At 40.4% G+C, this 25,522-nt stretch overlaps 2 protein-coding genes and 1 long non-coding RNA gene across 15 annotated transcripts in view; 2 read left to right on the top strand and 1 right to left on the bottom strand.

Annotated features, from left to right (window-relative positions):
* ESYT2 (extended synaptotagmin 2) overlaps positions 1-3,415 on the top strand; it is a 70,792-nt gene extending 67,377 nt beyond the window's left edge. For all 8 annotated transcript variants that reach the window (XR_014556573.1, XR_014556574.1, XR_014556575.1 and 5 more), the window contains one exon: positions 1-3,415. Coding sequence is in view for 4 of the 8 variants with exons in the window: in XM_083704727.1 (XP_083560853.1) it covers positions 1-46 (46 nt within the window). In the remaining 4 variants the exon portion in view is untranslated.
* Positions 3,190-11,113, bottom strand: LOC310828091. The gene is made up of 2 exons (XR_014556646.1): positions 10,846-11,113; positions 3,190-4,323 (listed from the first exon to the last, which is right to left on the bottom strand). It is a non-coding gene; the product is annotated as an uncharacterized lncRNA (long non-coding RNA).
* Positions 11,114-11,139: 26 nt separating this feature from the next.
* The window catches only part of NCAPG2 (non-SMC condensin II complex subunit G2), a 36,175-nt gene continuing 21,792 nt past the window's right edge, over positions 11,140-25,522 (top strand). For 2 of the 6 annotated variants that reach the window (XM_083704654.1, XM_083704649.1), the window contains exons 1-12: positions 11,140-11,260; positions 13,033-13,138; positions 13,229-13,417; positions 14,945-15,059; positions 16,134-16,294; positions 17,255-17,389; positions 18,085-18,179; positions 19,022-19,091; positions 20,296-20,382; positions 21,992-22,087; positions 23,412-23,537; positions 24,158-24,337. In XM_083704654.1, coding sequence (XP_083560780.1) covers positions 13,061-13,138; positions 13,229-13,417; positions 14,945-15,059; positions 16,134-16,294; positions 17,255-17,389; positions 18,085-18,179; positions 19,022-19,091; positions 20,296-20,382; positions 21,992-22,087; positions 23,412-23,537; positions 24,158-24,337 — 1,332 coding nt within the window. In that variant the 5' untranslated portion in view covers positions 11,140-11,260; positions 13,033-13,060. The other 4 variants (XM_083704650.1, XM_083704651.1, XM_083704653.1 and 1 more) reach the window with 4 other exon arrangements.

Here is a 25,522-nt window from a genome sequence, read left to right as displayed (position 1 = left end):
GTATGACCTGACAGAAGATGGTACAAGGCCACATATTGCACCTTAGGCAGTTTGGGATGCCAGAAGCTCCTGTTCATATACTTTTGCCATCCTTTATATATTTTATCAACATTGTTCACACAGATGTATTAATATTTTTTATAACTCTTAGTTATTAGGCTCAACCAACACTTCCCAACAGTTTTATAATACTTGGACATTATATGTAGGCTTAAGTCCGTTTGTTAGCCTTTTTTCCTTCATTTGTTACAGCTACTTTAATGTGCAATAGGGTTTGTAGAGTAACCATGTTTCAATGGAACCTTTTATGGCATTTGTAACCTTGAGAAAAGTGAGATTTTATCTGGTTTTCCTATCTTGTTTCATATCTCACCAAGGTTCTGCCATGTAAATAGATGCTATTTTTTAAAAGAGAGTTTCCCCCAATGGTTTGAAGACAAAAGGAAAATGTAAACACAAATGAGACCTTTTTCTTTTAAATGCACGCTAAAAGTTTAAGGCAAAATGTTTAGGGAATGGTTTTCACAGCAAAATTGTCTTAAAGCTTATATGACTGATTTCTTTAAAAAGACAAGAAAAAGTGCAGAAGGAATTAATTGAACAGTTAGCCCATATATTTCTGGCCTTGAAGCCTTGCAAAATGGGAGAGTACAAGATATTAACTTTTAATATTTATATAGAAAGGTATTCTTGGAATTGCAGATAATTCATATAATTCTAAAATTCATCCAGATGTTATAAAGAAAAGTATATATAATTGCTGTACAAAAAAAATACTGTATGAAAATAAGATGATCATGGTGTTGAAATAATAGTATATTCATCTAGTCTCTTAAGATGCAAAAGTGAAGACTTGAGTAGTACAGTGTTTTGTAATGCACTTTTGCAGTCATTGCTTCCTGTTTAGAATTTATTTGCCCCACCTGAAATACCATAAAATTGCCTATGCAACAGTATGGTTAAGATGTACTGCAGATTAAGAATTGATAACCACCCTAATGATTCAGAATCTGTGGTGGAATCACATTGATTGTTTTACATATGAAGCTTCTTTAACTGGGTCTCTAGGACGTTTATCAGTGGTATCATAAAATGCCTGCAGGTCTCTTAAATTGGAACTCATATTATTGAAATCTCAATATCTAGATTTCTGGTTAGCTTTTTCCAGGTACTTCAATGCTTGGAGCAGTTCCTTCTCTTTTGGGTCTGATCTATGTGAAACACTCACATTCCATTTAAAACACCACTGCATTCTGCTGCAAGGACTAATTCATACACCACCAGTTAAGGAATCTGTCACTAGAGATTGAGCAGACCGTGTGCTCCACAAATTCTGCAAAATCAGCCATGAATCTGGAATGTGTGGATCAGAATGATGTTAATGCAGTAAAAATGAGCCATTTAAAATCAAATGTATGTTCTAATCAGTGCAGCGTTTTCATTTGATTTTTACAGGCCCAGGAAATGCAGGAGTGGTTTGCAACAAATGGACTTGATAAATGTTTTGAGTGTGAACGTTTTGCTTCATTTTATTCATTGTTACTTTCAGAACAAAATCAATGGGGCATTGATTATTTCTATTGCTTCCTTTTTTTGGAAAGCCTTTCTCAGATGGTTTTTAACAAAAATGTATATTTTTGTGGTTTAACCCAAGAAACAGTACACTTCCTCTGCAGACAGTAGCCTCACAATCTTGGGTAAATATGCAATTGCTTTTTAAAAACAAAGTAACAATTTATCATTAGTTGATTCTCTTGGGGTGGCTTCTGACTACAAAATAATGTTTATGGGTAAATAAACTCCTGGAATACTAGCTTTATAATTAAACTTACATAACCTTAATTCTCGCTTAGACAATTGGAATAATCCAACAGTAATGCCTCCTGCACAAGAACCATTCAGTTGAGCTTGCACAGAAGAGATTCCCATGTGCCCTTCAAGTATACTAAGAATACCGAAGTGCCTGTCATATAGATGTAGCAGACTGTTCATACCAAGTTTAAAAAACAAATTCATTTTCATTTGTCGGCGTGACACATTTGTACATACCCATTGGCATCCTGTATGTAACATCAAGTTGTATTGTGTCATCTTTGCTAGGCAGACCTGTGCAGCATCATTCAGATAATTTGGTACATGTACGTGAGCTCTGAGAGAAAGGCTCACCATAAACATAGCTTAGATTAAGGTGGTCCCCTACTTCCTTTTAAGCATCTTCACTATATGACCACCGTTAGACAGCTCAAACAAGGGAGAACATACAATAGGAAGAAGAAAAGCCATAAGCTGTAGTTACCACGAGCCCTTATGAGAAATATGAAGACTAGGGAAATGTGACTCAAAGTTAAGTCTTATTGAAGAAAACTACTAACCCATATACCCTAGTATTCTCTCCTGGCTAAAATTGGTATTAGTAAGTAAGTGGCATTAGTTATGCTTCAATTCCTAAATGCTGAGATTCTTGAGAGAGGATGCCATAATGCCAACATGTGGGCATGTAACATCGTAAAACAAACAGGTTTCTCATTGTCAAAATTTGGCAGGAGGGTCCTACATAATTCTTTTGAGTATCTGAGTATCAGGTATGGTAACCTCTATTTCATGTATTTGCAATTCCTTGTCATTAAGAATAGGATATTGGTAGAAATGCATAGAGGTAATGCAGGCCACTAGGGAACAGTGTGAAATACTTCCAATCTATTATTAAAGTAAAAGCCGTCATCTTTTCTCTTCATCCCTGGTATATATCAGTGTTCTTTCCCTACATCCCAAGGTATCCTGCATGAGGAAATAACAAATAGTGAGAGTTATGCCAAATGTGTGCAAAAAGGGATTTGTAACAATGTGAGAACTCATCAAGGTGGCCCTCAGGTGGAGAGGAGCTCACTCTCAAAAATCTGGACCAAAATCCTGGCTAATTACAAAGAAACGCTCTTTTCTACCTTTGGAAATCAGAAGCTACATGCATGAATCTATTCTGTCCACAACTTGGTGGTGGTAAGATGAGGAAGAATGACGTTTCCATTAGCAAATCAAAGACTGAATGTCATCAGACTAGCTTTCCGCATCCTTTATTTTTTTAATTCTGTGCCTTAAAGGAAAGCTTAAATACTTTGTTTCAACCCAAGCTTTGTTCTTTGTATCTACCAGTTTTTGTTGCGTGCTATTGAAACTGTTCAGTGCTCTATGTTGCTGGAGAGGAAAGCAGCACTTTGCATTTAGAGCTATTATAATCCAAGCACCAAGTCACTATATTACGTGGGTTTTGGATTAAATTATTTGAACCTTCTCTATATCAGGCTTGCAGCAACTGCTGAAGGGAGGAGATAGGGTGGTCAGTTTAGTACAGATTGCCTTTTTCGCTCATGTAATTTTGCAATTGCATGTATTTATTCAATAAATGATTCATATGGGAGTTATTGGTGCATCTTTTTTTTCTTCATTCCAAGAACGTCTTAAATATTTATTTACCCGACATAACAGGCAGTCATCAGTGATTTACTGCATTATCAGAAGACATATATTCTGTGTATGTATGTTGACTACTGAAATCAATAGGAACTTCCTGCGGGTACAGGGAAGAGGTTCATTGATAAGCCTAAGCTTATGCCGTTGATGAAACTTGAGAAAAAGCAGATAGTTCCTTCCAAGACTTCTTTTGGTTGGATATCTACACTGATATAGCCTCTGTAATTGGTTTCCTGCAGAAGCAACATTTTTCAGAACTCACTTGCATTGTGTAACAATCTTGAAGATAAGAGGGAGGGTTGAAGGTATTTCAGAGAAGGTAGATGGAGCAAATAAGGCATATTTTTAAAATGGTTTTCAGTTCAGAAGAGACATGTCTTGTTCAGTTGCCCAGTACATGGAAAACTCTCATAATACTGGGTCAGGTCTGCTTTTCTTTTACTTCCATCAACATTTCTGCTGTGTTAGAAATGCCTATGTGCATTCTCTTACAACAGCTGATTTTGTATTTTCTTGCATTACTTAATTCTGCTTTTTAACCCATAAGCAAAGGCAGCTGTGGTAGCCCATAAGAAATTCAGAAATGCATACCTAGGCAATACTATTATTAGGCCAACCACAAATATCATAAACTGGTGAGCAAGGTACTCACTTCTACAAAGGCACAAAGGCTGGGAGGGGAGGCTGATTTCTGCAGCCGGCATCTCAGTCCCTACCACACCTTATGTCACATATGATGGCAGGTGTGAGTGGTTTCTGAAAAGCAGCCTCGTAGGCCCAGTAAGCCAAGTTTGGCCCACAGGCTGGGTGTTCCCTCTGATTTTAAAGGTATGATGTCCATTTAGTCATAGTCTACTGTTGGGATAAAGAAACACGATGATTGATTCCCCCATTTTTAAATAAATCTAAATCCAGCTGTTACCTGGGTTCATCTCCATCACTGGCTTCCTTGTTAGGTGGAAAACAGAAATAAACTAGTTTTTAAATTAAGGGTGCTGAGATTAACTTTAGTTGCTGTCCTAGGTGAAAAAGAAGTCACTGAAAGCTAAATAAGGTAATTTAAGTTAAGTGGTTTGACCAAACTGCGGGAGGCAGTGGAAAACAGAAGTGCCTGGTGTGCTCTGGTCCATGGGGGTCACGAAGAGTCAGACACGACTAAACGACTAAACAACAACAACAAAGATAAGTGGTACATTTTTAAGCTATAAGGAGACGAAAAAGTGAGCTCTTGGCAACAGTTCTGATGCAGTCTCAAATAGTGTGCTTTTTCAATCATGCACACAACTCATAAATAGCACTAGATGGTGCTATAGATTCTGATGAATAAGTGCTCTTCCCAGTCAGTTCAGCCTATTCATGGACAAAAGCTAAAAGCTTTAGTTGTACCAGGTTTTTTCCCCTGGTATATCGTAATTTGAGGAATGTATATGTACTATGAATGTGCCCTTTACTATGGATGTGCTCAGGAAATCTTGTAAACATTGCTGGCTGCTGTTTTTTAAAATCTCTCTTTTTATGGTACCACTCTCTTGATTTGTGTCTGGTTTTTGTACCCCACCCTGGGATTAAGTGGGATGATGGGCTGGTTAAAAATATTTTGAAAAATAAATGGTACATGGACTCTGTAGAAATGCAGAAAACATCAAAATTACAAAGTGAACTTCTGCAACCAAAGAGGAAAATAATATCGAAATTATACAGCTTGCTCCTTGAATGGGAACTGAAAGATGAGGTAATAAAAGAACCAATGATAAAATGGTCACAAGAGCTGGGCCAGACAATTCATTTAGACAGAGGGGAAAGATTATGGAAAACTGATATAAATTTTACAGCGTGCTATTCGATTAAGGAAAATATAATGAAGACGTTTTACCGCTGGTACCTCACCCCAGTGAAACTATCAAAAATGTATAAAAAAATCAAATCTCTGTTGGAGATGCAAAACAGAGGAGGGAACGATGTATCAAATGTGGTGGGGGTGCAAAGTGGTGAAACAATTCTGGATTATGATCCATGAAGAGCTTAAAAAGTTATTTAGGAGTTCAATCTTTAAAAAACCAGAGGCATTTTTGCTGGGTTTAGTATCGAGTGACATTCCTAAGGATAAAAGGAATGTATTCTTTTACGCAGCCGCGGCAGCCAGAATCGTAGTGGCAAAAAAATGGAAAACTGATAAAATACCAGAATTATTAGAATGGAGAATCGAATTTCTTGAATTCACGGAGATGGCAAAATTAGAGGCTAATCTAATCAAAAAATTGATAAAGAGTGGGAATGCGTTAAGGAATACATGAAAAAAGTTGGTGCTGCAGCTTAAAATTTAATATGCAAAAGTATAAAAGGCGCAAGGAGATAGGATAATATATTAAGGATGGAATAACAAATAAAGTGAATAATGCAACAATAACAAAAATAATAGTAAGTAAAGAATATCAAACACGGATGGAGGGAAGTACTGGGCTGTGGGGGAGGGAGGTGAAGGGATTAATTGAAACTGTTAAAGATTTGTATAGGATTTAAGAGATTTAAATTTTCATAAAGATTCTATAAGGAAAGCTGAAAGCAGCAAGAAATATCAAGTAAAGGTATCAGAGAGGAAATCAGTGTAAATGAAAACATGAGACTTACGGTTTTGTTACATATGATTTTATTTTGGAGTTGTCTGTTTATTTTGGAGTTGTTTGTTGTAAAGAATGTATATCATGTGAATAAAATAATAAAGGATGAAACTGAAAAAAAGAAAAAGAAAATGTTATTAGCCTAAAGAGCTGCAAGTTAATACATAATGAAAAAAACAAAAGGCAGAATTATTTAGAATTGGATAAGAAGATGGCGTATATAATGTTTGTTCACTTATCAATGTAAACTATGCTTGTGCATTTAGACCTCTACACTCCTCCAAGGTGTATAGCCCTACAAATCCACATTGGCAGTTCCATCAAAATCCCCCCCCCCAAAAAGTAATAGTAAATACAGTAATAGTGTGTTAACTATTGTTTTTGTGAGAGCTTTTTAAAAAAAGTAGATTATGAGATAGGGCATTTGGATGATGGAAATCGGACTTCAAACCCTAAGGAACAGCTAGGTTTCCTAGAATAACGTAATGTAAGAAGGTTCCCTGTAATGGGAAATTGCAGCAACCTGCAGGAGAAGTAGAATCACAAGAGAAGATATGCATAAGAAATAGAATCTAGTCCTCTGGAAAGTCCCTTGAACTTCTGGCCTGGCCATATTAACATTTGTGGCAGAGTGCATGACAGATGCCCCATTTGCCTAAGTGAGAGGAAGGCAAACTACTGTTGGATTTAAGAGAATTTTACGAGTGATCTTCCAATAAGTGAAATGAAAAATAGAAATGGAAGGAAACATTAAACGTCAATTGCAAAGAAATCCAATAGTAACAAAGTGTATATAAAATAAGCTTTACTGCAATATAAATAGCTGTTCCAGAATTGTCTCCTCACCAGTCAAGTGTGCACTATATAAAAGAAAACTGACTCTCATGTCAAAATAACTGTTTTCTGAAGGGGCATAGATGGTATATAGTCAAATAGTTTCACCAGCTATCATATGATGTCACATTCTGGGAATATTACTTTTGTTACTGCTGATAGCAGCGAATGATACACAAAATTACAATGGCTTGCCTGAGGCATTCTAGACTCCTTGACAGTTAAGAGGGATCTCCTCAAGAGGGGTGGGGGGGTGGGGACAAGACTGTCTGATGAAGGGACAGCATGGAAGCAAGCTTGCATTTGCTGTTGCTCAGCAACCTTGTATTGAAGGCCCCCTTTCCCAGATTGCTTTAACAAGATTTGAAGGGAGAAGGATAGTTAAGTATATGATTAATAAAAAAAGGTATAGATTATTCTGAACTGATGTGCAGACACATCAAAATGGAATTGTACAATTTAGGTACTGTTGAAGGATGACATCCTGCAAAAACTTGACAACTGGCTCATTATTACCTGCACAAAGCAATTTTTACATCCCTTTTTTGTTTTCTGCTGTATCACTTAAGATCTGATCTTTGTTATTCAGCCTGCTATGATTTCTGTGTCAAGATCTAGTTGCAGGGACATGTTGAAATAAAAACCTGAATTTAATAAGCTATGTTAAATTGTAGGGAGAGCTGTATTTCAGTGAGTTTACCTGATGGGTACCTTTCAGAGTTGGAAACATTGATAAATTACTGCAATTTGTACCCTGGCACTGCTTGCAAATGGAAGTGCCAGCCAATTAATTAGGCATATATCCCTGCTTTACAATGGCTGCTCTTATTTAAACTGCCTCCACACTGTTGCTGTAGGGCTGTTAAAGCTGAGCTGTAAACAGCAGTCAGAGGGGAGCCGGGAACCAGTTGTTGTGCCAAGGAATTGGAGTCAAGGAATTGAGCCAGAGAACTGAAGAACATGCCAAAGCCAGAAATATATCCGGCAACGACTCAGCCCAAAGTCTGAGAATATGTCACTGTCCAGACTCCAGGACGGTACCACAGTCTGCAGTTGTGGAAGTTGCACATGCACAGAGTGTTGTGGGTTCCTGGTTCCAGTTCTGGCAGCTACAGTTTTCTTTGAGTAACTCAGATTATTTTTAACTTCACTTTCTATTCCTGCCCCTTGCACAATAGAGGTAAAGGGACCCCTGACCATTAGGTCCAGTCGCAGACAACTCTGGGGTTGCGGTGCTCATCTCGCTTTATTGGCCGAGGGACAGCTTCCGGGTTATGTGGCCAGCATGACTAAGCTGCTTCTGGTGAACCAGAGCAGCGCATGGAAACACTGTTTTATCTTCCTGCCGGAACGGTACCTATTTATCTACTTGCACTTTGACTTGCTTTCGAACTGCTAGGTTGGCAGGAGCAGGGACCAAGCAATGGGAGCTCACCCCGTTGTGGGGATTCGAACCGCCAACCTTCTGATCGGCAAGCCCTAGGCTCAGTGGTTTAGACCACAGCACTACCCGCGGCCCTCCCCTGCACAATACACTTTAATAAAAGCTTCTTTCTCATATATTTGTTTTTTTAAAACTCTTTTCCATATAAGTGTCTAGCACCATATAAATGTCTAAAAATTTAATAAACCCTGAAGGCAAACCTCATTACAATGTATTTTACCCTATTGGGGGAAAAGTCATATTTGTCAACTTCTGGTTTGTACTTTGCATATACTCTGGGGCTAGTCTACACCATATCGGCTTCCCCATTTAGATTTAGGTGGCATTATTACAGCTGGAAGCAGAAAGGTTCTCTGTCAGGTAGCACTTTTAAATGACAAAGTAGGAATCCTAACATATAACAAACAAAAAATGTGCATATAAAATTAGAAAAAGAAATGAAGGTTCTGCTGCTTTCTCTCTGAGGTAGTAAGCTTCATACCATATAAACAATTTCAATAAATTCAAAATGCTATTCTATTTCTTAACAGCATCTTGGCAGTCAAAAACAAGTCTCCTTTTGCAACTGCTCCTCAATCCTTAGTTCCACCTGAGGTGGCAGAGCAGCCTGCCAATTTCTGATACTTTTAACTGGCTCTTAATCTTAATTGCAACATGTAAGGTCTAGGGACGTGGTTGGTGCTGTGGGTTAAACCACAGAGCCTAGGACTTGGCGGTTCGAATCCCCGCAACAGAGTGAGCTCCCGTTGCTCGGTCCCTGCTCCTGCCAACCTAGCAGTTCCAAAGCACGTCAAAAATGCAAGTAGACACACACAAATACAAAACTAAAACAATCTTGGGATTCAATACAGCCCAAGCTTGTCAATGTTCCTCTTTTGAGGAAAAAGCAGCAAAACACTTGAGAAGCACAAATTGTTCAAGTGTAACAAGATACTACTAGCCTTATTGGAGAAATTTTCTCTTGGGGCTGGATCAGATAAGCTTTAAGATGCCTTTGTATGGTACATTTACATAAAAAATAACAAAAGTTATTATTTGTATAAAGTAATTCATTAACAGAAGGTGATATTTGAATTCTTACATTTCACTTTGTGTGTAGATTTACTTTGGGTGTTGAGAAAACAACTGCGTGTAATAAATGTTTAACTTAAAAAAAAAAAGCAAGTAGATCAATAGGTACCGCTCCGGCGGGAAGGTAAATGGCGTTTCCGTGCGCTGGTTCGCCAGAAGCGTCTTAGTCATGCTGGCCACATGACCGGGAAGCTGTACGCCAGCTCCCTCGGCCAGTAAAGCAAGAGGAGTGCCGCAACCCCAGAGTCGGCCGCGACTGGACCTAATGGTCAGGGGTCCCTTTACCTTTAACCTTTAAGGTCTGGGAAATGAATGCAGCTCTCCAGACCCCCCTTTCAGTCCCACGCCACAACCCCCATTGGCCCTGCCCAACTGGAATATGAACTCTGATAATGCTTCTTACTTGCCGTGATACGAGTTTAGAGTGATGCACAGTAGAAAAAGTACAATTTGCTTTACTTGGCTCACCCACTTTTGCCAGACTCATCATTGCTGGCCCTCAGAAAGCAACCCAGGAGAAAATGCTTCTGCTGGGGGGGGGACCCCACCCCCAGCAGTAGACAATATATTAAGTAAGTTTGGGCTGCAAGACTTACAGTGCAACCTTCAATATATGTACTCATTATTTAGCACACCTGATGTATTTATTCATAGAACTAGTGCGCTGTAGTGGTTAAGAGTTTAGGACTAGGACCTGAGAGACCAGGGTTCAAATCACCTCAGCTATGACACTCACTAGGAGACACTGGGCCAGTTGCTGCTTCTCACCCTAACATACCTCACAGGGTTGTTGAGTAAGTGAGGAGGCCGAGAACCATGTGCACCACCTTGATTGCCTTTGAGGTCGGCAGAGACATCACCTTCCCAACAAAGGTCCGTATAGCTAAAGCCATGGTTTTCCCAGTAGTGATGTATGGAAGTGAAAGCTGGACCATAAAGGCTGGTCGCTGAAGAATTGATGCTTTTGAATTATGGTGCTGGAGGAGAGTCTTGAGTCCCATGGACTGCAAGAAGATCAAACCTCTCCATTCTGAAGGAAATCAGCCCTGAGTGCTTACTGGAAGGACAGATCCTGAAGCTGAGGCTCCAATACTTTGGCCACCTCATGAGAAGAGAAGACTCCCTGGAAAAGACCCTGATATTGGGAAAGATTGAGGGCACAAGGAGAAGGGGACGACAGAGGATGGTTGGACAGTGTTCTCGAAGCTACCAGCATGAGTTTGACCAAACTGCGGGAGGCAATGGAAGACAGGAGTGCCTGGCGTGCTCTGGTCCATGGGGTCACGAAGAGTCGGACACGACTAAACAACAACAAATTGTGTTTAGGACTGCAGTACCTCATGTCACCGCCAGGATGTCTAGAGAGCCCCCCCCCCCCCCCAATAAACGCCAGACAGACGGGAGTTTTACCTCACGTCTTAATGCATATTATTTCTGAAATACCAACCAACCACCTCAGCGAACGAACCCTTTAAGCGCGCACAATCCCACACCCTTTGCTATCGCCCTGAAGGCCTTGAAACGCAGCAGCGCCGCCACTGAGACAGGCGCTTCGACCTCCGGGTCCCAACCGAAGGCTGACGGACAAGTGCGCGCGCGCGCGGCGGCGACGAACCGGAAGAAGTCTCGCCGCGCGGCCTCTCCCCGCCCCTTTCCCTTCCTTCCTCATCTCACCTCCCCGCCCTTACTTCCGAGCTTCGTCCAATGGCTAGCCGCGAGCCGGCCTCTGTGGCGCGCATGCGTCGTCTCTTGACGTTGCCGCTCGCGGGAGAATTCGAATCCAGCTGCGCGGGCGCCAAACGGAGCTGGTCGTGGATTCTCAACGGTGAGTTTTGAGGGGAGAGCGCGAGGCCGTGGCAGGTGAATTATAAACGGAATTATGTTAGGGTAAGCTAGGTCTGTGGTGACCTACTCTTGACAGTGGCCAATGCCCAGCAGCTGCCTGCTAGTTAGGGAGCCGGAAGGGTGGGCGTCTTGTGGAGAAAGGTAAAGGAACTGGGCTGCTGGATTAATGCTAAGGACCCGCCCAGCCCTGCTTTCTCTATTTCACATCTTATTCAAACAGCTTATTATCGTCCCGTCCCGTCCCTTTTTCCTCGTGTGACGTGCCTTTTCGATAGCAAGCCTCAGGGGAAAGGGCTGGCTTACTCTACTGGCGTTTGTAGGTGGCTTTTCTGCTCGAAGAAAGTGAGGTAAAAGCACACCTTTGAAATGGTTTGTTGTTGTTATTTAGTGACTTCTAGGTGAGTCTGAAACAGGGAAGTGACAGGAGAAGGGGGGGGGATTGTATACAAGGTGGAAATTATTTTATTTAAGCCAGGTCCATTAATTTCAGTGGTCTACAGTGGTACCTCGGGTTACAGACGCTTCAGGTTACAGACTCCGCTAACCCAGAAATAGTACCTCGGGTTAAGAACTTTGCTTCAGGATGAGAACAGAAATCATACAGCGGCAGCGGGAGGCCCCATTAGCTCAGGTTAAGAACAGTTTGAGGTTAAGAGCGGACCTCCAGAACAAATTAAGTTCTTAACCCGAGGTACTACTGAACCGTGAATAGAATAGAATAGAATCCCATACATATGGGAACAGAGGTATGTGATGATGAAAGGAGAATTGTGTGTTTGCCTTCAGTTCCTTTTTTTAAAAAAGAAACAATATAAAAAATATTCTACCTTCAACTTCAGGAATATGTGGTTGGGGGAAAAAAGGGGTAGGGTTGGCTTCGGGCGGGGGGGGGGGGGAAGCAAATGGCCACAGTAAACATGCTGTAGCCAAAAAGAGCGAGGAAAGAAAACCTATGGGTACTTTAATCTTTGTCATCTTTTTTCCTCAAAATTCATATTGTGCAGGACAATAAAAAAGTGTGAATCACCAGTAGCTGGAACTAGTGAGCTATTGTGGTAAGGCTAGTTATACTACATGTTCTGCCCAGTTGCCAGAACAGTTGCCAGTCCATTAATTTACTTAAGTATAGAAACATAGAGAGACAGTACCTAAAGCAGTGCACGGAATAAACTAAAACGACTGATATTACCAAAAATAGCAGTAAAACATCCATTGCTGCCAGATGGACAATAATTCATGGCCAAATTAAAACAGCAGCAGTTAAATACATTCAGTTATGTGGTGAAAAAAAATCCTGTAAAGACAGCTGGGCCAGAATACATCTTTAGAAAGAGCCAGGCCAACAGTGTAGGAAACAGTTGCTCCAAGGAGTTGAATGGCAGATGCTGCCTGGTTTAAAGGAGGTAACCTAGTGGGGCAGTGGTTAGTGAGGAAATAATGTTTTCTTGGAAGCAAGCAACATGAAGGCAAAGTTTTTCTTTTCTTTTTTTGCGAGGGAGGGGGAGGAAACAAACCATAATCACTAGTTTGCACCTAGTATGAAACCAATCTCTGGTTTGTTTCCACTCTAGTGTGTCAAGGTAAGGAGCAGGGGAGAAGCAAATCGGAGACATTTGAGCAGTTTGCACCTACATACTTCTTATTCATATTAAAAATGTAATGCGGCGTGTGAACTAGGTTTGTATGCCAACCAGTTCTGAATTGCTGTTCTGGCATTAAATTGGATTTCCTGTTGCAATGTTTTCCTCTTAGACTTTTATGGATTATGAAGTAATACAACATGGCAAAACGTGAAGCTTTTCTACAGGCTGCTTTTAATGGTGCCAACAAGGAGTTCTTGCATTTTATCCAACTTCACGTAAGTAAATATGAAGAGAAAAATAGTGCCTGGAGTGGGATGAAACGCTTTTGTTCAGTGACAAACTTTTGGTTTGTATCATTTTTACAGAAAGATGCAGCAGATCCATTTGATTTGAATGAGTTGTTGCAAGAATTATCTAGGAAGCAGAAAGAAGCATTGTGGGAGAAGTTAGCACAGTGGTTGGCACAAGTTTTAGTGGAAGACCCAACAGAAGAATGGCAGAGAGTTGGAGAAGACTGTGATGATGACATGGAAATTGAGACGGCTGCTAAAAGGGTATTTCTTATAACAGATTCCTGCTATGTTTCATGAGCTGATACAATTACTGTAATTATTTATTCACTTGTTCATTTATGTGGCTACCACCTTAGACACCAGAAGCCTTTCATATGCACTCCTTTTATGTCAGTTTCATTTACATCAGGGGTGGGGATCCTTTTGGCCTGGCCAGCCAGATTTTTAGCTTCTCTACCCTCGTCAGCTGGGTTCAGGCATGCTAGCTTGAGTTCAGGCACACTCAAACCCTACACAAAGCAGGATTGAATCCCCTGTGCAACTGTGTTTACCTCCCCCACACCTGATTGCATATATATGATTGCAGGCATGAGGCAGGTGGCCAGGGTTTCTGAAAAACAGACCCATAGGCCAAATAGGAAGGCCCAAGTTTGGCTTACAGACTGGAGGTTCCCCACCTCTTGATTTACATCCTGTAGTTCCCTGTCAGAATGGCTTATGCTGGGCTTCCAGGCCTTTCCACACATTGTCCATTCTAGCTTTTATACAGCAGAGGGGCCAGGGGAAAGCATGATGGTAATAGTTTGAGAATCTCAAATTCAAGTTGCAGATGCCTTTGTTAACATGAAGTGAAGGTTTATTATTTAACAAAATCTCAACTGCTTTCTTCAGGAAAGCAGTGCAGAATTGTGTGAGTTTTCTTCACTATACTGTACTGAAAATAATGGCTTACAGCTAATTTAGACCCATTGATTTAAGTGGATCTACTCTGATTAGAGCTTGATTGGACACAACCCAGTCTGCTTAAGGGTTCTTTGAAACCTTTTCTCTCTTAAAGAAAACACAGTTACCTAGTCTATCCACTTAGGTTAATTGGCTCTCAGCTCCTAATTCAATGAATTTATTTGTTCTTGGTTCAAGTTCTTTTGCTGAAAATTTGTAGATACATGGATAATTTTTTTAACAGCTTAAGGAAGAGTGCTGTGTTACTTCAAAGCTTATATTCTGCACCATGAATATGAATTCACATCAGTTGATTGGATGTTGTTGTAAAACCTGTTTGTAAGTAGTTGCAAACTGGTACAAAGTTTTTTACTTGTTTTGTTTTTGTTTTCTAAACCTCAAAACTTGAACAGTGGCAGATCCTGAAAAAGACAAGGAAACGAAAATATGCTGCAAGGAGGAGAAAAAGACATACAAAAATTAGTGCCCTATTAATTTCACTGAGAGAGCTTAACATGTGTTTAAATATTTTCTGCTGGAAAGTGCTTGACTGGCTAGATCACGTTCATGATGTTTGGAAAGACACTTACTCTCACAATAGGTTTTAATGAGGGATTACAGCAGTGCTGCTCTACCATAATTGTAAATACTGCCTAGTAAAAAATAAATTAGTACCTGCATTTAATAAAGGGAGGACATACTTAAATACCTTTCAGCAAAGGATTTTTTTCCAGCTAATATTAAGCCAAATCATACTGCTTTCAGTTTTTCTTGAATAATTGTGGCCTGATGTTGTAGTTTAACTTTATAGCCTTGTTAAGTAAGTGTACCTCTCTCAACTTTTAGGAAGAAACCACAGCTGTCATCCATGGCGTTGCCACTGTAGTTACTACTTCCATACCCACAGTAGATGAAAATGTAAACATCAAAGCTCTTTTAGAATGTGCACTGATATTAAATGGTATGTATTTCAGTTGATCTCGGCATTCTAGGATCTTTGGTATATTGATAGTGCTAAACATCCTTTGTTTGAACAAGCAAATATTTAAAATAAAAGGAATGCCACTTCTGGGAGTGGAAGTAATTTAAACCTACTGACTTATTACTTTCTTCATACAATTGCATGTTCCTTGAACATTTAGAATGCATCTTTTCTTTAGCTATTATTGTTCCTTTATGGCATATTTTGAAAACCATATTACATGTCATATAACCACTTATCTCATAACAGATTCACTGGTTTGCATAGCAACAAAGTAATAATGTAAAATGTTGGTGTAAATATTGTATCTGTTGATATGTTTATAGCTTAGCAAGTGGGTGTAAGTGCTTTACAAGCTTCAAGTACTCTTGATGTGGGTTTCAGACTGTAAAACAACTGGAATGAACTTACTGAAACAAAACTATAACCATGGTCATACCACAAATTCATCCAAAGTTAGTTCTTAAGCCTAAGTGTGGTCCATCCCCTGTTTAGTCATACATACCTCATAGGAATCACTGTATTTCTTGCTTAACCTGGAATGAGAGTACGCTGTGGTGGGAGAGCAGAGGGTCTCCCCTTTGCCCGTACTATCATCCCGACTAGAATGGTCCCTCCCCCATAATCCATTCACAATAGAGCTCGCCTACTGGGACCAATAGAAGCTTTTATGCCTTTGCAAATATGCTGCACTAACTCCCCTGATTCTCAATGGGACCACAGGCGAAATAGTTAAAGCCACCCAGACTATGGACCCAATCCAATTTGGGTCCCCCTGGTTTACCTGTTTGTTTTACAAAATTATGTATGCCGTGGTTAACTGTGCTCCTAAGGTCACATCAAATGTTCCTAAGAAATTTAAATGATAAAGATAGAGTTACTGAGTTTGCCAGTAAAACAATTTTTCCAAAAGACAGCTGTCTTGTGGCTGGCATTTTGGACAGCAACATAAGAAAATCAGCTTTGAGTTACGTTTCTTGAAGCATTTTAAGATTGCTAGCAGTCTCTTTTTGACACATAAATTTAATTGTGCTTGCTATGATTTTGTTGCAGGCATTATTTACACATTACCTGACTCTGAAAAATCTCTGCTGGGAGCCATCCAGTGCCTATGTGAGCGATGGTGGGAGAAGGGACTTCAAAGAAAAGAAGTGTTTGGGAAAAGTGCTTTCATCATGCTTCTGAAAAAGAGTCTTGAAAAGAAAATTGTTGTGGTATGCTTTAATTAATGAGTTAAGTCATGTTTATATACACTGGGGGCTGCCACCCCTGCTCGCTCCACTTGCCGTCCCCAGCTACTCACCCCACACTTCCCTGCCCCCTTGAAGTACCTTCCGACCCAAACATGCCCCCTAAGATGCATGCCAATGTTTAATTTAACCTTTCACTATGTCCATGCTAAAGCTTCAGGATAGCTTCCCCACTCTGTATGTCAGGGCTATCCAGAAACAGCTTTACCCCTCTGCCCAATCTTCCAGGCTACTCAAGAGAAGATCATACTTCAATAGGCTGCATTAATCCAGATCACCTATCTCAGCTGGAAATGGGTAGGATGGATCAGTGTTGGGTGACCTTTGCAAGCCTTCCCACTCTCCCCCTGTCACCGCTGCCATAGAGAGCCAGAGAAGTATGGCTGTATATTTCCTCCCATCTCCTGCAGGAACCAGTAGCAGTGATGGGGAGAGCTGATCCATCTGCCCACACTTACTTCCTACTCACCTGAGGCTGCTTGTCTACTGAAACAACTCCCCAGCAACCATCTGCTAGGTTGCCACTTTGTTCCTCCTTGGCCTCTGACACTGCTGAAACTAAAAGAGTGATATCAGTGTCAGATGCATGGCAACAGCAAAGTAGGGCAGTTGCTGAGGACCTGTCCTGGCTGTTCTTTTGCAGCTTGTCTGGGCCTCCCACTACCCATGCCATTTGCTCACTTGGTCATCTGCCTGCCTGTTTTTCTTTTGCCACGTTGCAGTTTGTGTGGCCACCAGTACACGACCATGTGAACTGCAGCATGGCAACATTTTTTCTTGCAAAAATATTATAGAGTAAGAAACTTGTAATTAATTTGGGCTTGAGCTAGTTGATACTGTAAGCTCCAGTACTTTGGTGCATATCACATGACTGCAAGATGTCTCTCACCTCATAATCCTCACACACAAATTCATTTCCCCTAGGGTGTGGATATAGTCCGTCTATGGCATCTTCACCGGGCTTTACTGTGTTTTGATTATGACTCAGAGGAGAGTAATGAAGTGAAAGATTTGTTACTCAGGTGCTTTATGAGTATTGGCCATATTAAAAAAGAAGAGGTAAGCGTGCTTTTTCTAAATGTATCTTCTCACTGTTTTAAAATTATTGGGTGATAAGTTGATGCCTACAAAAAATAAAACAAGTCTTAGGGAGGGGGAGCATAGAATTTATATTTCTCACAAGGTATGTATGTTCAGCAACCTGATGAATGCAGGATATCTACTTGCCTTCTACCCCATGCTTTGAAGAAAATAGTTAAGACCTACTTGTTTTGATTTTTTTGGGAGGGGGAATTCTTTTGCTTGTTTGGCTACAGATGTACTGGGTTTTGGAAGGGTTTTTATGGTCAAACATACTGGAGAAGTGGACCTGTCACCCTCCATGTTATTGGCCTCCAGCTCCCATCAGCTGACAGCTAAAGTCCAAAACCATCTGGAGGGCTGCAGGTTTCCGACCCCAGGATTACTTATGCTGTGTGTGGGTTTTGTTGCTTTTAAAGAACTTGGTTTCAATTGTGTGTTATGCTGCTGTAATATATTAAGTATTTTGTTAGCTGCCTTGAATACATGTTGTGCAGTGCAATCCCATCAATGTTTACTCAGAAGTTGTTTTCTGTTCAAAGAATCTTGCTATCAAGAAAATAAGAATAGTATATTATAGCCGTAAACCCTATGAATGTCACATTACTTAGTTGTGAATATTAAAAAGCCCATTTGGTTCTTTGTGAAGTTGCCTTGCCTTACATCTCTTTCAGGGGAGAAGATTCCTGAGTTTTCTTTTCACATGGAACGTGAACTTCATTAAAATGATACATGGGACTGTTAAAAATCAGCTGTTGTGTTTTCCTAGGTATGTTGGACTGAAGGCACTTGCTACCACTTAGTTTTATGTTTGTGGTCATGCCCATACCCCAAAATGTGTATAGGTAGATAATATAGTGGGGCCATAAAACTATTAGGGAAAATACATTCAATCCTAAGACATAATTATATACCTATAAGTGCCAGGCAAAAACTTTCTTCTGTAACAAAACCTTTGCCTTATCTATGACCTTTTAGAAGGGGGTAGGATGTTTTTAATGTATGTCTCAGTTTCCTCTCTGCTTTAATGTATCTATGTGGGCTTTTTTGTTCATTTAATGTTTGTATGTTGCTCTGGGTTGCGCTGGGCAAGATAAAGATGATGATGATAAGGATTCAGTTTCTTATAGAATATCTGCCTCTGTCCATTACAAGAAGGTTTCAGAACCCTTTGCCTGTTGTATCTTATTAGAGTGACCAGATTAGGGCTGAGTGGAGGTAATAAATGCCTCTTGAAGGTGTGTTCTCAACAGTTCTTTTGTGAGGTCTGTTCTAAAGGAACCATCACTTGAACCAACTGATCTTGGTTGTGCAGTCTTAACTCAGAGTGCATGGTGACATAGTGACAACTTAACTCAAAATAGTTACTAGCCCTAGAAATACATACATTGTAGTGCGTGTGTGCGTGTGTGTGTGTGTGTGTGTGCATATGTGTATTGCTTTTATGTATAATTTTACAATTTTTAATTGACACCGTTACTCCCCTTGTAAACTATCGTTGTTGTTTTTTCTGGTCTATGACCGTAATAAATTAATTCAATTCAATTCAATTCAATTCACTAGCCCTAGAATGTTTCCTAATCTTAATTATATCTTCATTTACTAATGTAGGTCCCTGATGACACACATTGCTGAGGTTTATTTCAGAGCCTGGAAGAAGGCTTCAGGGAATGTATTGGAGGTATATTGTTTCAAAGTTGCTACTTGTCTTTCCTCTTAAATGTGTTGGCACTCTAAATCTTGAAGCCAGTGTAGGTAGAGGCAACCAGATTGTGTACATATCACAACTACAAGCAAGCAAGGTGAAAGGCCAACTTTACTAGACACTTAGCAGAAAGATCAGTTGTAAATAAGAGCACTGATAATGACATATCCAAGAGGTGTCTGGATCTTCTATGCTAAGTACAGTGGTACCTCAGGTTACAGATGCTTCAGGTTACAGACTCTTCAGGATACAGACTCCATCCGCTAACCCAGAAATAGTACCTCGAGTTAAGAACTTTCCTTTAGGATGAGAACAGAAATTGCGTGGTGGCGGTGCGGCGGCAGCGGGAGGCACCATTAGCTAAAGTGGTATCTCAGGTTAAGAACAGACCTCCGGAACGAATTAAGTTCTTAACCTGAGGAACCACTGTAGTTAGTCTTTCTTTGTGGAGGAGCAGTTATTTTCAGGAGGACTGAAAATATTCATTATCTTCACTAGACAATTCACGTGAAAACTCAGTGGCCTAAGCTCTATTTGCATTAGCTCCATTCACAGGCAGCTGGCAGTTGGATGGAACTACTTCTGCAGGGAGCAAGACACTGGGAAACTAGGCTCTTGTCAATACAGCTCAAGGTGCCAAACCACAACAGCATTAAATAATTATAACAAAAAGTAGGTCATCAGAATAAAAATACAGAAAATATAAGCCGCCAATTAAAAAACAGCTTGATCAAACAGCCTCCAGCAATTTGAAACAATTCAGTAAGTAGGAGAGATTAAAAACCACTTTTGATTCCCAAAGCCTTCCTGTAAAGAATGCTTTGGCAACCTGACTGTAAACTGTTAAATTGGGATCCAGGCAACCCTCCCATAGGAGCCAGTGCCAGAGTGCAGGTGCAGCCACAAGAAAGTCACTCTGCTTGGTCCCTATTAAATGTACTTCTGGCTCTAGGACACATAGGATGGCCTCTGTTGAAGATCTTGGTAGGCAGTTAGTTGGTCCTGTGCAGGAGAAAGCATGTCCTTCAGATATACTGGCCTCAAAGTGTAATGGGTTTTGAAGACAACACAGGCATTTAGAATTTGGCTCAGAGACAAGTTAGAAGTCAAGTGCAGTTGCTTCAATAACTTCACCCTAATTTTTCATATTGATGAGGATGTGTATTTGTTCTTATTTTAGGTGATTGAACATTGTTGCATTCAGGATTTCATGCATCATGCAATTCACCTCCCCAGGAACTCTCCATTAAACTCTAAAGTGCGAGAGGTGCGTTGATATTCATGTTAAACCAGTGGCTTTCAGAATTCCTATATTTTCCCTTTCCACACTTTTGCTTTGCAGGGTGATCCCCCAGAACACATATTGTTCTCTCCTGAAGCTGTTCACAGCAAGAGAAGTGGCAATCTGTCTTTTAGAAAAACTTCTCCAGCATTGAGGAACCCAGTAATTAACAATAATATTTGTTTTGTGCATTTATATTCTGCCTTTCCTAGAAGGAGCTCAAGGCAGCATACATAGTTCTACCCTCTCATACTCACAACATCCATGTAAAGTAGATTAGGCATAGAGAGCTTGATTCACAAATGACTATACACTGGTTTATAAGCCATGGGATGACGGTGCAAATCCTCCTGTTGCAACTGGCCTATTACTTGCTGAACCTCATGGCTGAGTGAGAATTTGAGTCTAGGTTTCCCCAGTCCTAGTCTAGCCCTCTAACCTGGAGCTTTCCAAACGGTGTGTTGCCACACGATAGTGTGTCAGCTGCAGTGTGCAGGTGTGTCACGCAAATGCTCCTCCTGGGGCTGGAAAGGGGTTAGTTAAACTCTGGTTTGCTAGTAAAACTGCATTACTGTGTTGCAAAATGATGCATGCTTAAAAAGTGTGTCACCACTCTGCTCTAACCATATACAGTGGTGCCTCGCAAGACGAAATCCATTCCGCGAGTCTCTTCGTCTTGCGGTTTTTTCGTCTTGCGAAGCACGGCTATTAGCAGCTTAGCGGCTATTAACGGCTTAGCGGTTTTAAGAAAAAGGAAACAAACTCGCAAGAAGTTGCAAGACGTTTCGTCTTGCGAAGCAAGCCCATAGGGAAATTTGTCTTGTGGAACGACTCAAAAAACGGAAAACTCTTTCGTCTTGCGTGTTTTTCGTCTTGCGAGGCATTCGTCTTGCGAGGTACCACTGTAATAACAAATGATTTAATTTGAGAAGTATCTGTTCTAATTGTTATTGTGTGTCAGAAAAGCATTGTTACTTTTTCTGAAACCTCAGTTTCAGAACTACTCTGACTTAACCAGACTACTCTGGCGGTGGTGAATAGGATCCAGCTGGCAGGCCAGATCCCGAACTTGCCCACTCTTGGATGGGCCCTTTTTGATGGGTACATGGGGCTGCCCACCTGTCCATCACCTGCCATCACTATGATGGGAGGCAGGGTTGCTCCTAAATGAGCATTTAATTCCTATTGGGTACAGTACAAATAGTTGTGTGGTTCTTTTGCTCTATCGGTTGCCAATTGAAATGTCTACACTCTTCATTCTTTCCAATATTTGTGCGTATCATGTGGTCAAAGCATCTTCATAAGGAAAACACTTTTTAACCGATGGTGCTCTCCAGATGTTGGAGTCCTATCAGTTCCAACTAGTATGACCAGTGGTCAAGGATGATGGGAATTGTAGTCCTGCATCTGAAGGGCATCACATTGGCTGTCCCTAGCATATAAGATCATCTATGGTTGTCTGCTTACACAAACCACAGGAATTCTTATTTTGCAAAAGCTAATCACTGGATAAAAGGAGTTGTATTTCTCAAATAGCCCATGAAATGAAGTGACTAACTTCCTGTATCCTTTGCATTTATTTTCATTATGTCAGTTGCTGATCTATTTCCACAAACAAAACAAATGTCGCCAGGGAGTTGAAGAAGTTGTTTATAGACTTTATCAACCAATTCTTTGGAGAGCATTGAAGGTAATTGTTTAAAATGTTACCTGTCATGTTTGCGGATATTTTTACATCAAGATTGTTGAAAAGGAGTTGAAAAATAATTGGACCTTTTTTAAGGTAGCTTCCAATATTCTTCCGTGTTGTAAGTCACCACTGGCCAAGCCTAGTCAAGCATTGATCTGACAAAATAGATGGTGCATACTCTCTTCTGTGCCAAGTACCACTACAAAGCTGCTCTCGGTTCAGAAGGGGGTCTTCCTGTAAATAAGGGTTCAACTTGTTTTGCATAGGGTGGCACTCCCCTTCATGGAGTGGAGATCCTCCAGAATCTGGCTTTGCTTCTGAGTTTGAATATACAGTGGTACCTCAGGTTACAGATGCTTCAGGTTACAGACTTCGCTAACCCAGAAATAGTACCTCGGGTTAAGAACTTTGCTTCAGGATGAGAACAGAAATCGTGCAGCAGTGGTGTGGCAACAGCGGGAGGCCCCATTAGCTAAAGTGGTGCTTCAGGTTAAGAACAGTTTCAGGTTAAGAACGGACCTCCAGAACGAATTAAGTTCTTAACCCGAGGTACCACTGTAATTTTATTTTTGCTTTGTGAGTTACCCAGATAACTTTTGTTATGGTGTGGCTGTATGAAATTATTAAGAAAGCAAATAATACATAAAATATAAATTTAATAAAAGAGGAGGAAGAGGAAGAAGTTCAGATAATGGCTGTGGACGGGTTTGCTTTTGCCCAGGTCCAGCTGGTGCACCTTTTTACTTTTTTACAAGAATATATGATGGCTTTTACCTTGAAGTGGAAGCACAGAGAGAGCTCTGCTTCTGAAGAACTAGCTCTTTGCACGTATTTGTTAAGCACTATTGTGCAGATAAATGCGCCATCAGGTGCCTGCTAGCTTAGAAGCAGCTAGCTTATTTAGCCATAATAAGTAAGATCCCTTGCCTGCTGCTGTGTGGAAAGGGAAGAAAAGTCTAGTGTAGTTGCCATTTACTTAAAGGTCTGAAACGGAATTATATTTTTATAATCTCATTGAGTGGAGAAAATTGAGGTAAAATGGAAGCAAAAGCTTCTGAACAGCTTGTCCTGGCTGTGTTGGAGGCGGGTTGGAAAGGGACGGGGCAAATAAGCACGAGGCTTTCGTAGGCTCATTCTTCTAAGGTTAAACTATTGTTTATAGTTGAATTCAAATGTGACCATTAACACTGCTGCAGGTTCACACCTTAAACTCACTGTGCACCCTTGCTTTTAACACATGACAATGATTTAGGTATTAAGGATTTGCTTTGTCCATGGTTTATATAACTATAATTTACTTGACTGCTTTCCTGCTTTGTAACAGGCCAGAAACTCAGAAGTCCGATCAAATGCAGCATTGCTATTTGTTGATGCGTTTCCAATTCTTGATCCATCTTTTAATAAAGAAGATATGGAAAACGAAATCCAAAGGCAATTTGATGAGCTCTTTGTAAGTCTACTGTGTGTTTCTCTCCCCACCCTCCATCAAGCTAGTTTTATTTAAGGTTAGCAAGAAGTAAGGAAATCCATTTTGTTGGAAAATGGAATTGGAGACATCAGTGCTTTTTTATTTTTACAAGTAGCTGTCTTGCTTTATTTTGAGCTTTTCGGCATCTTCATAATTACAAAGCAACCTAAAAGTAAACTGAAAACATAGTGACATATCATCTAGCCTGATAAGAACCTATCAGAATAGTGAAAGCCAATTGCTTCTCTCTCCCTCTTCCCTTCAATACTAGAATATAATGTCATTGTATAAATGTACATACACATTTATTTGGATCATTGGCTCCCACAGAAACTTAAATACTGTAAGATTAAAATATACATTGGTAATGAACATTTTAGAACAAGAAATCACTGTATTGATGAAGACATACTTTAAAGCCCATATAGGTGGAAAATATAGACATGGAAGAACTCACTTAAGTGTTGCATTTCTGAAAATATCAAAGGCATCATCCCTTGATAAGGTCTCCTTCACAAACTGTCACATGTGAGCTGTCCAGCTGCACAGAAAACTGGATGGAAATTGTGGCTTAATATTCTTTATTTCCCCCCTGTTTCTAGACTCTCTTAGGAGATCCTCAACCTCTAGTCCGCTCAACAGGTGTGCTTGGTGTTAGTAAAATAGCATTCAAATATTGGGAGATGATTCCTGCCAATGTGCTTGCTGATCTCTTAAAAACTCTAATTGAAGATCTTTCTTTTGATGCAACTTCAGCTGATGTTAGATGCTCTGTTTTTAAAGTAAGTGCCTTCACAACAAAATGAAGTGTCTCTTCTTTTAGTGATTAGTTTCTCATTGGCTTGGTTCAAATGTCACTTAGCACAGGTAAGCATGACTATGATTTAAAGGTGAACACATACTGTGCTAGTGCACAAGGCTAAACTCACAGATACTTGGTTTCTCTCCTTGGCATGGTTAGGCATGGTTAGCATTAGAGTTGCATTCAAACCCAGGCCTGCAGTTACTTCTCCAAACTCAGAGGAGCAGGTTCTTAGCTTGGGGGTACTGCTTGATTGACATTGTCACTGCAGACAGGCCCATGTGGCCTCTGTGGTAGCCATTCCTGGATCAGGAATGACTTAGCCACAGTAACCCATGTTCTCATAACCTTACTTTTAGACCATTTTAATGTGCTCTACTTAGAATTACTTGTGAAGTTATTTGGGACAGATGGAGGTGTTTGGGGTCATTTTTGTTTGTTTTCTTGCTTTACTTTAGTGATGGATCGATATAATTCTTTCTTAAATGTTACAGCAGCATGATTTTAATGTGCCGTTGAATTTTTGTGGTTTTCATTTGTGTTTCATTGTGTCCAGGGATCTTTCAATGCAGGATAGTTTAAAAATTGATTAAGCACACTGTTTTGCTTTCATTTTGCTTGCTGAAAAAGTTGGCTTTTCTCAATGCGCAACTCAGAAATGCGTTGAGTGGTTTTGGAGCGATCTCTTCTTTTGTGGGCAATTTGATGCAAGGCTCAGCCGTTCCCTCCACCCTGCCACTGAGCAGTGTGTAAAGGGCAGGTTTGAATTTCCTCTCAGAGCTCCTCTACTCCACCTACCCCCACAACACACACTGCTCAGCTGTGTGGAGAAAGGCAGCTTGGCAGCCAGGAAAAAGTGGCCTGGGAAAAGGCAGGGCCCAGAGGAGAGGCTGCTGGGCTGAAGAGCAGGCGACAAGACAGTAGTTCCCAATGCTATTCCCTTTTAAAAATAAGCTTTGAAATAGTTGGCATGAAAAGATCATGCTGCTGATTAGTGATGAGCTTGTTAAAACAGGGTACTTCTGATTGGAATGAGAACACAATCTTAATAACTAGAACAATGCTGTAATAGTAAAGTTCTCTAGAGCAGAAATGTTTGCTAACCTAATCATACCTTAAAGTGGAATAAAAACATCAGTAGATGTACCAAGCCTTTTAAATGCTT

This window comes from Podarcis gaigeae (genome assembly GCF_964106915.1).
Source record: "Podarcis gaigeae genome assembly, chromosome: 12".
Taxonomy (NCBI): Eukaryota; Metazoa; Chordata; class Lepidosauria; order Squamata; family Lacertidae; genus Podarcis; species Podarcis gaigeae.
Note: the sequence above shows the minus strand (reverse complement) of the source record. Positions and strands in the feature narration are given on the sequence as shown.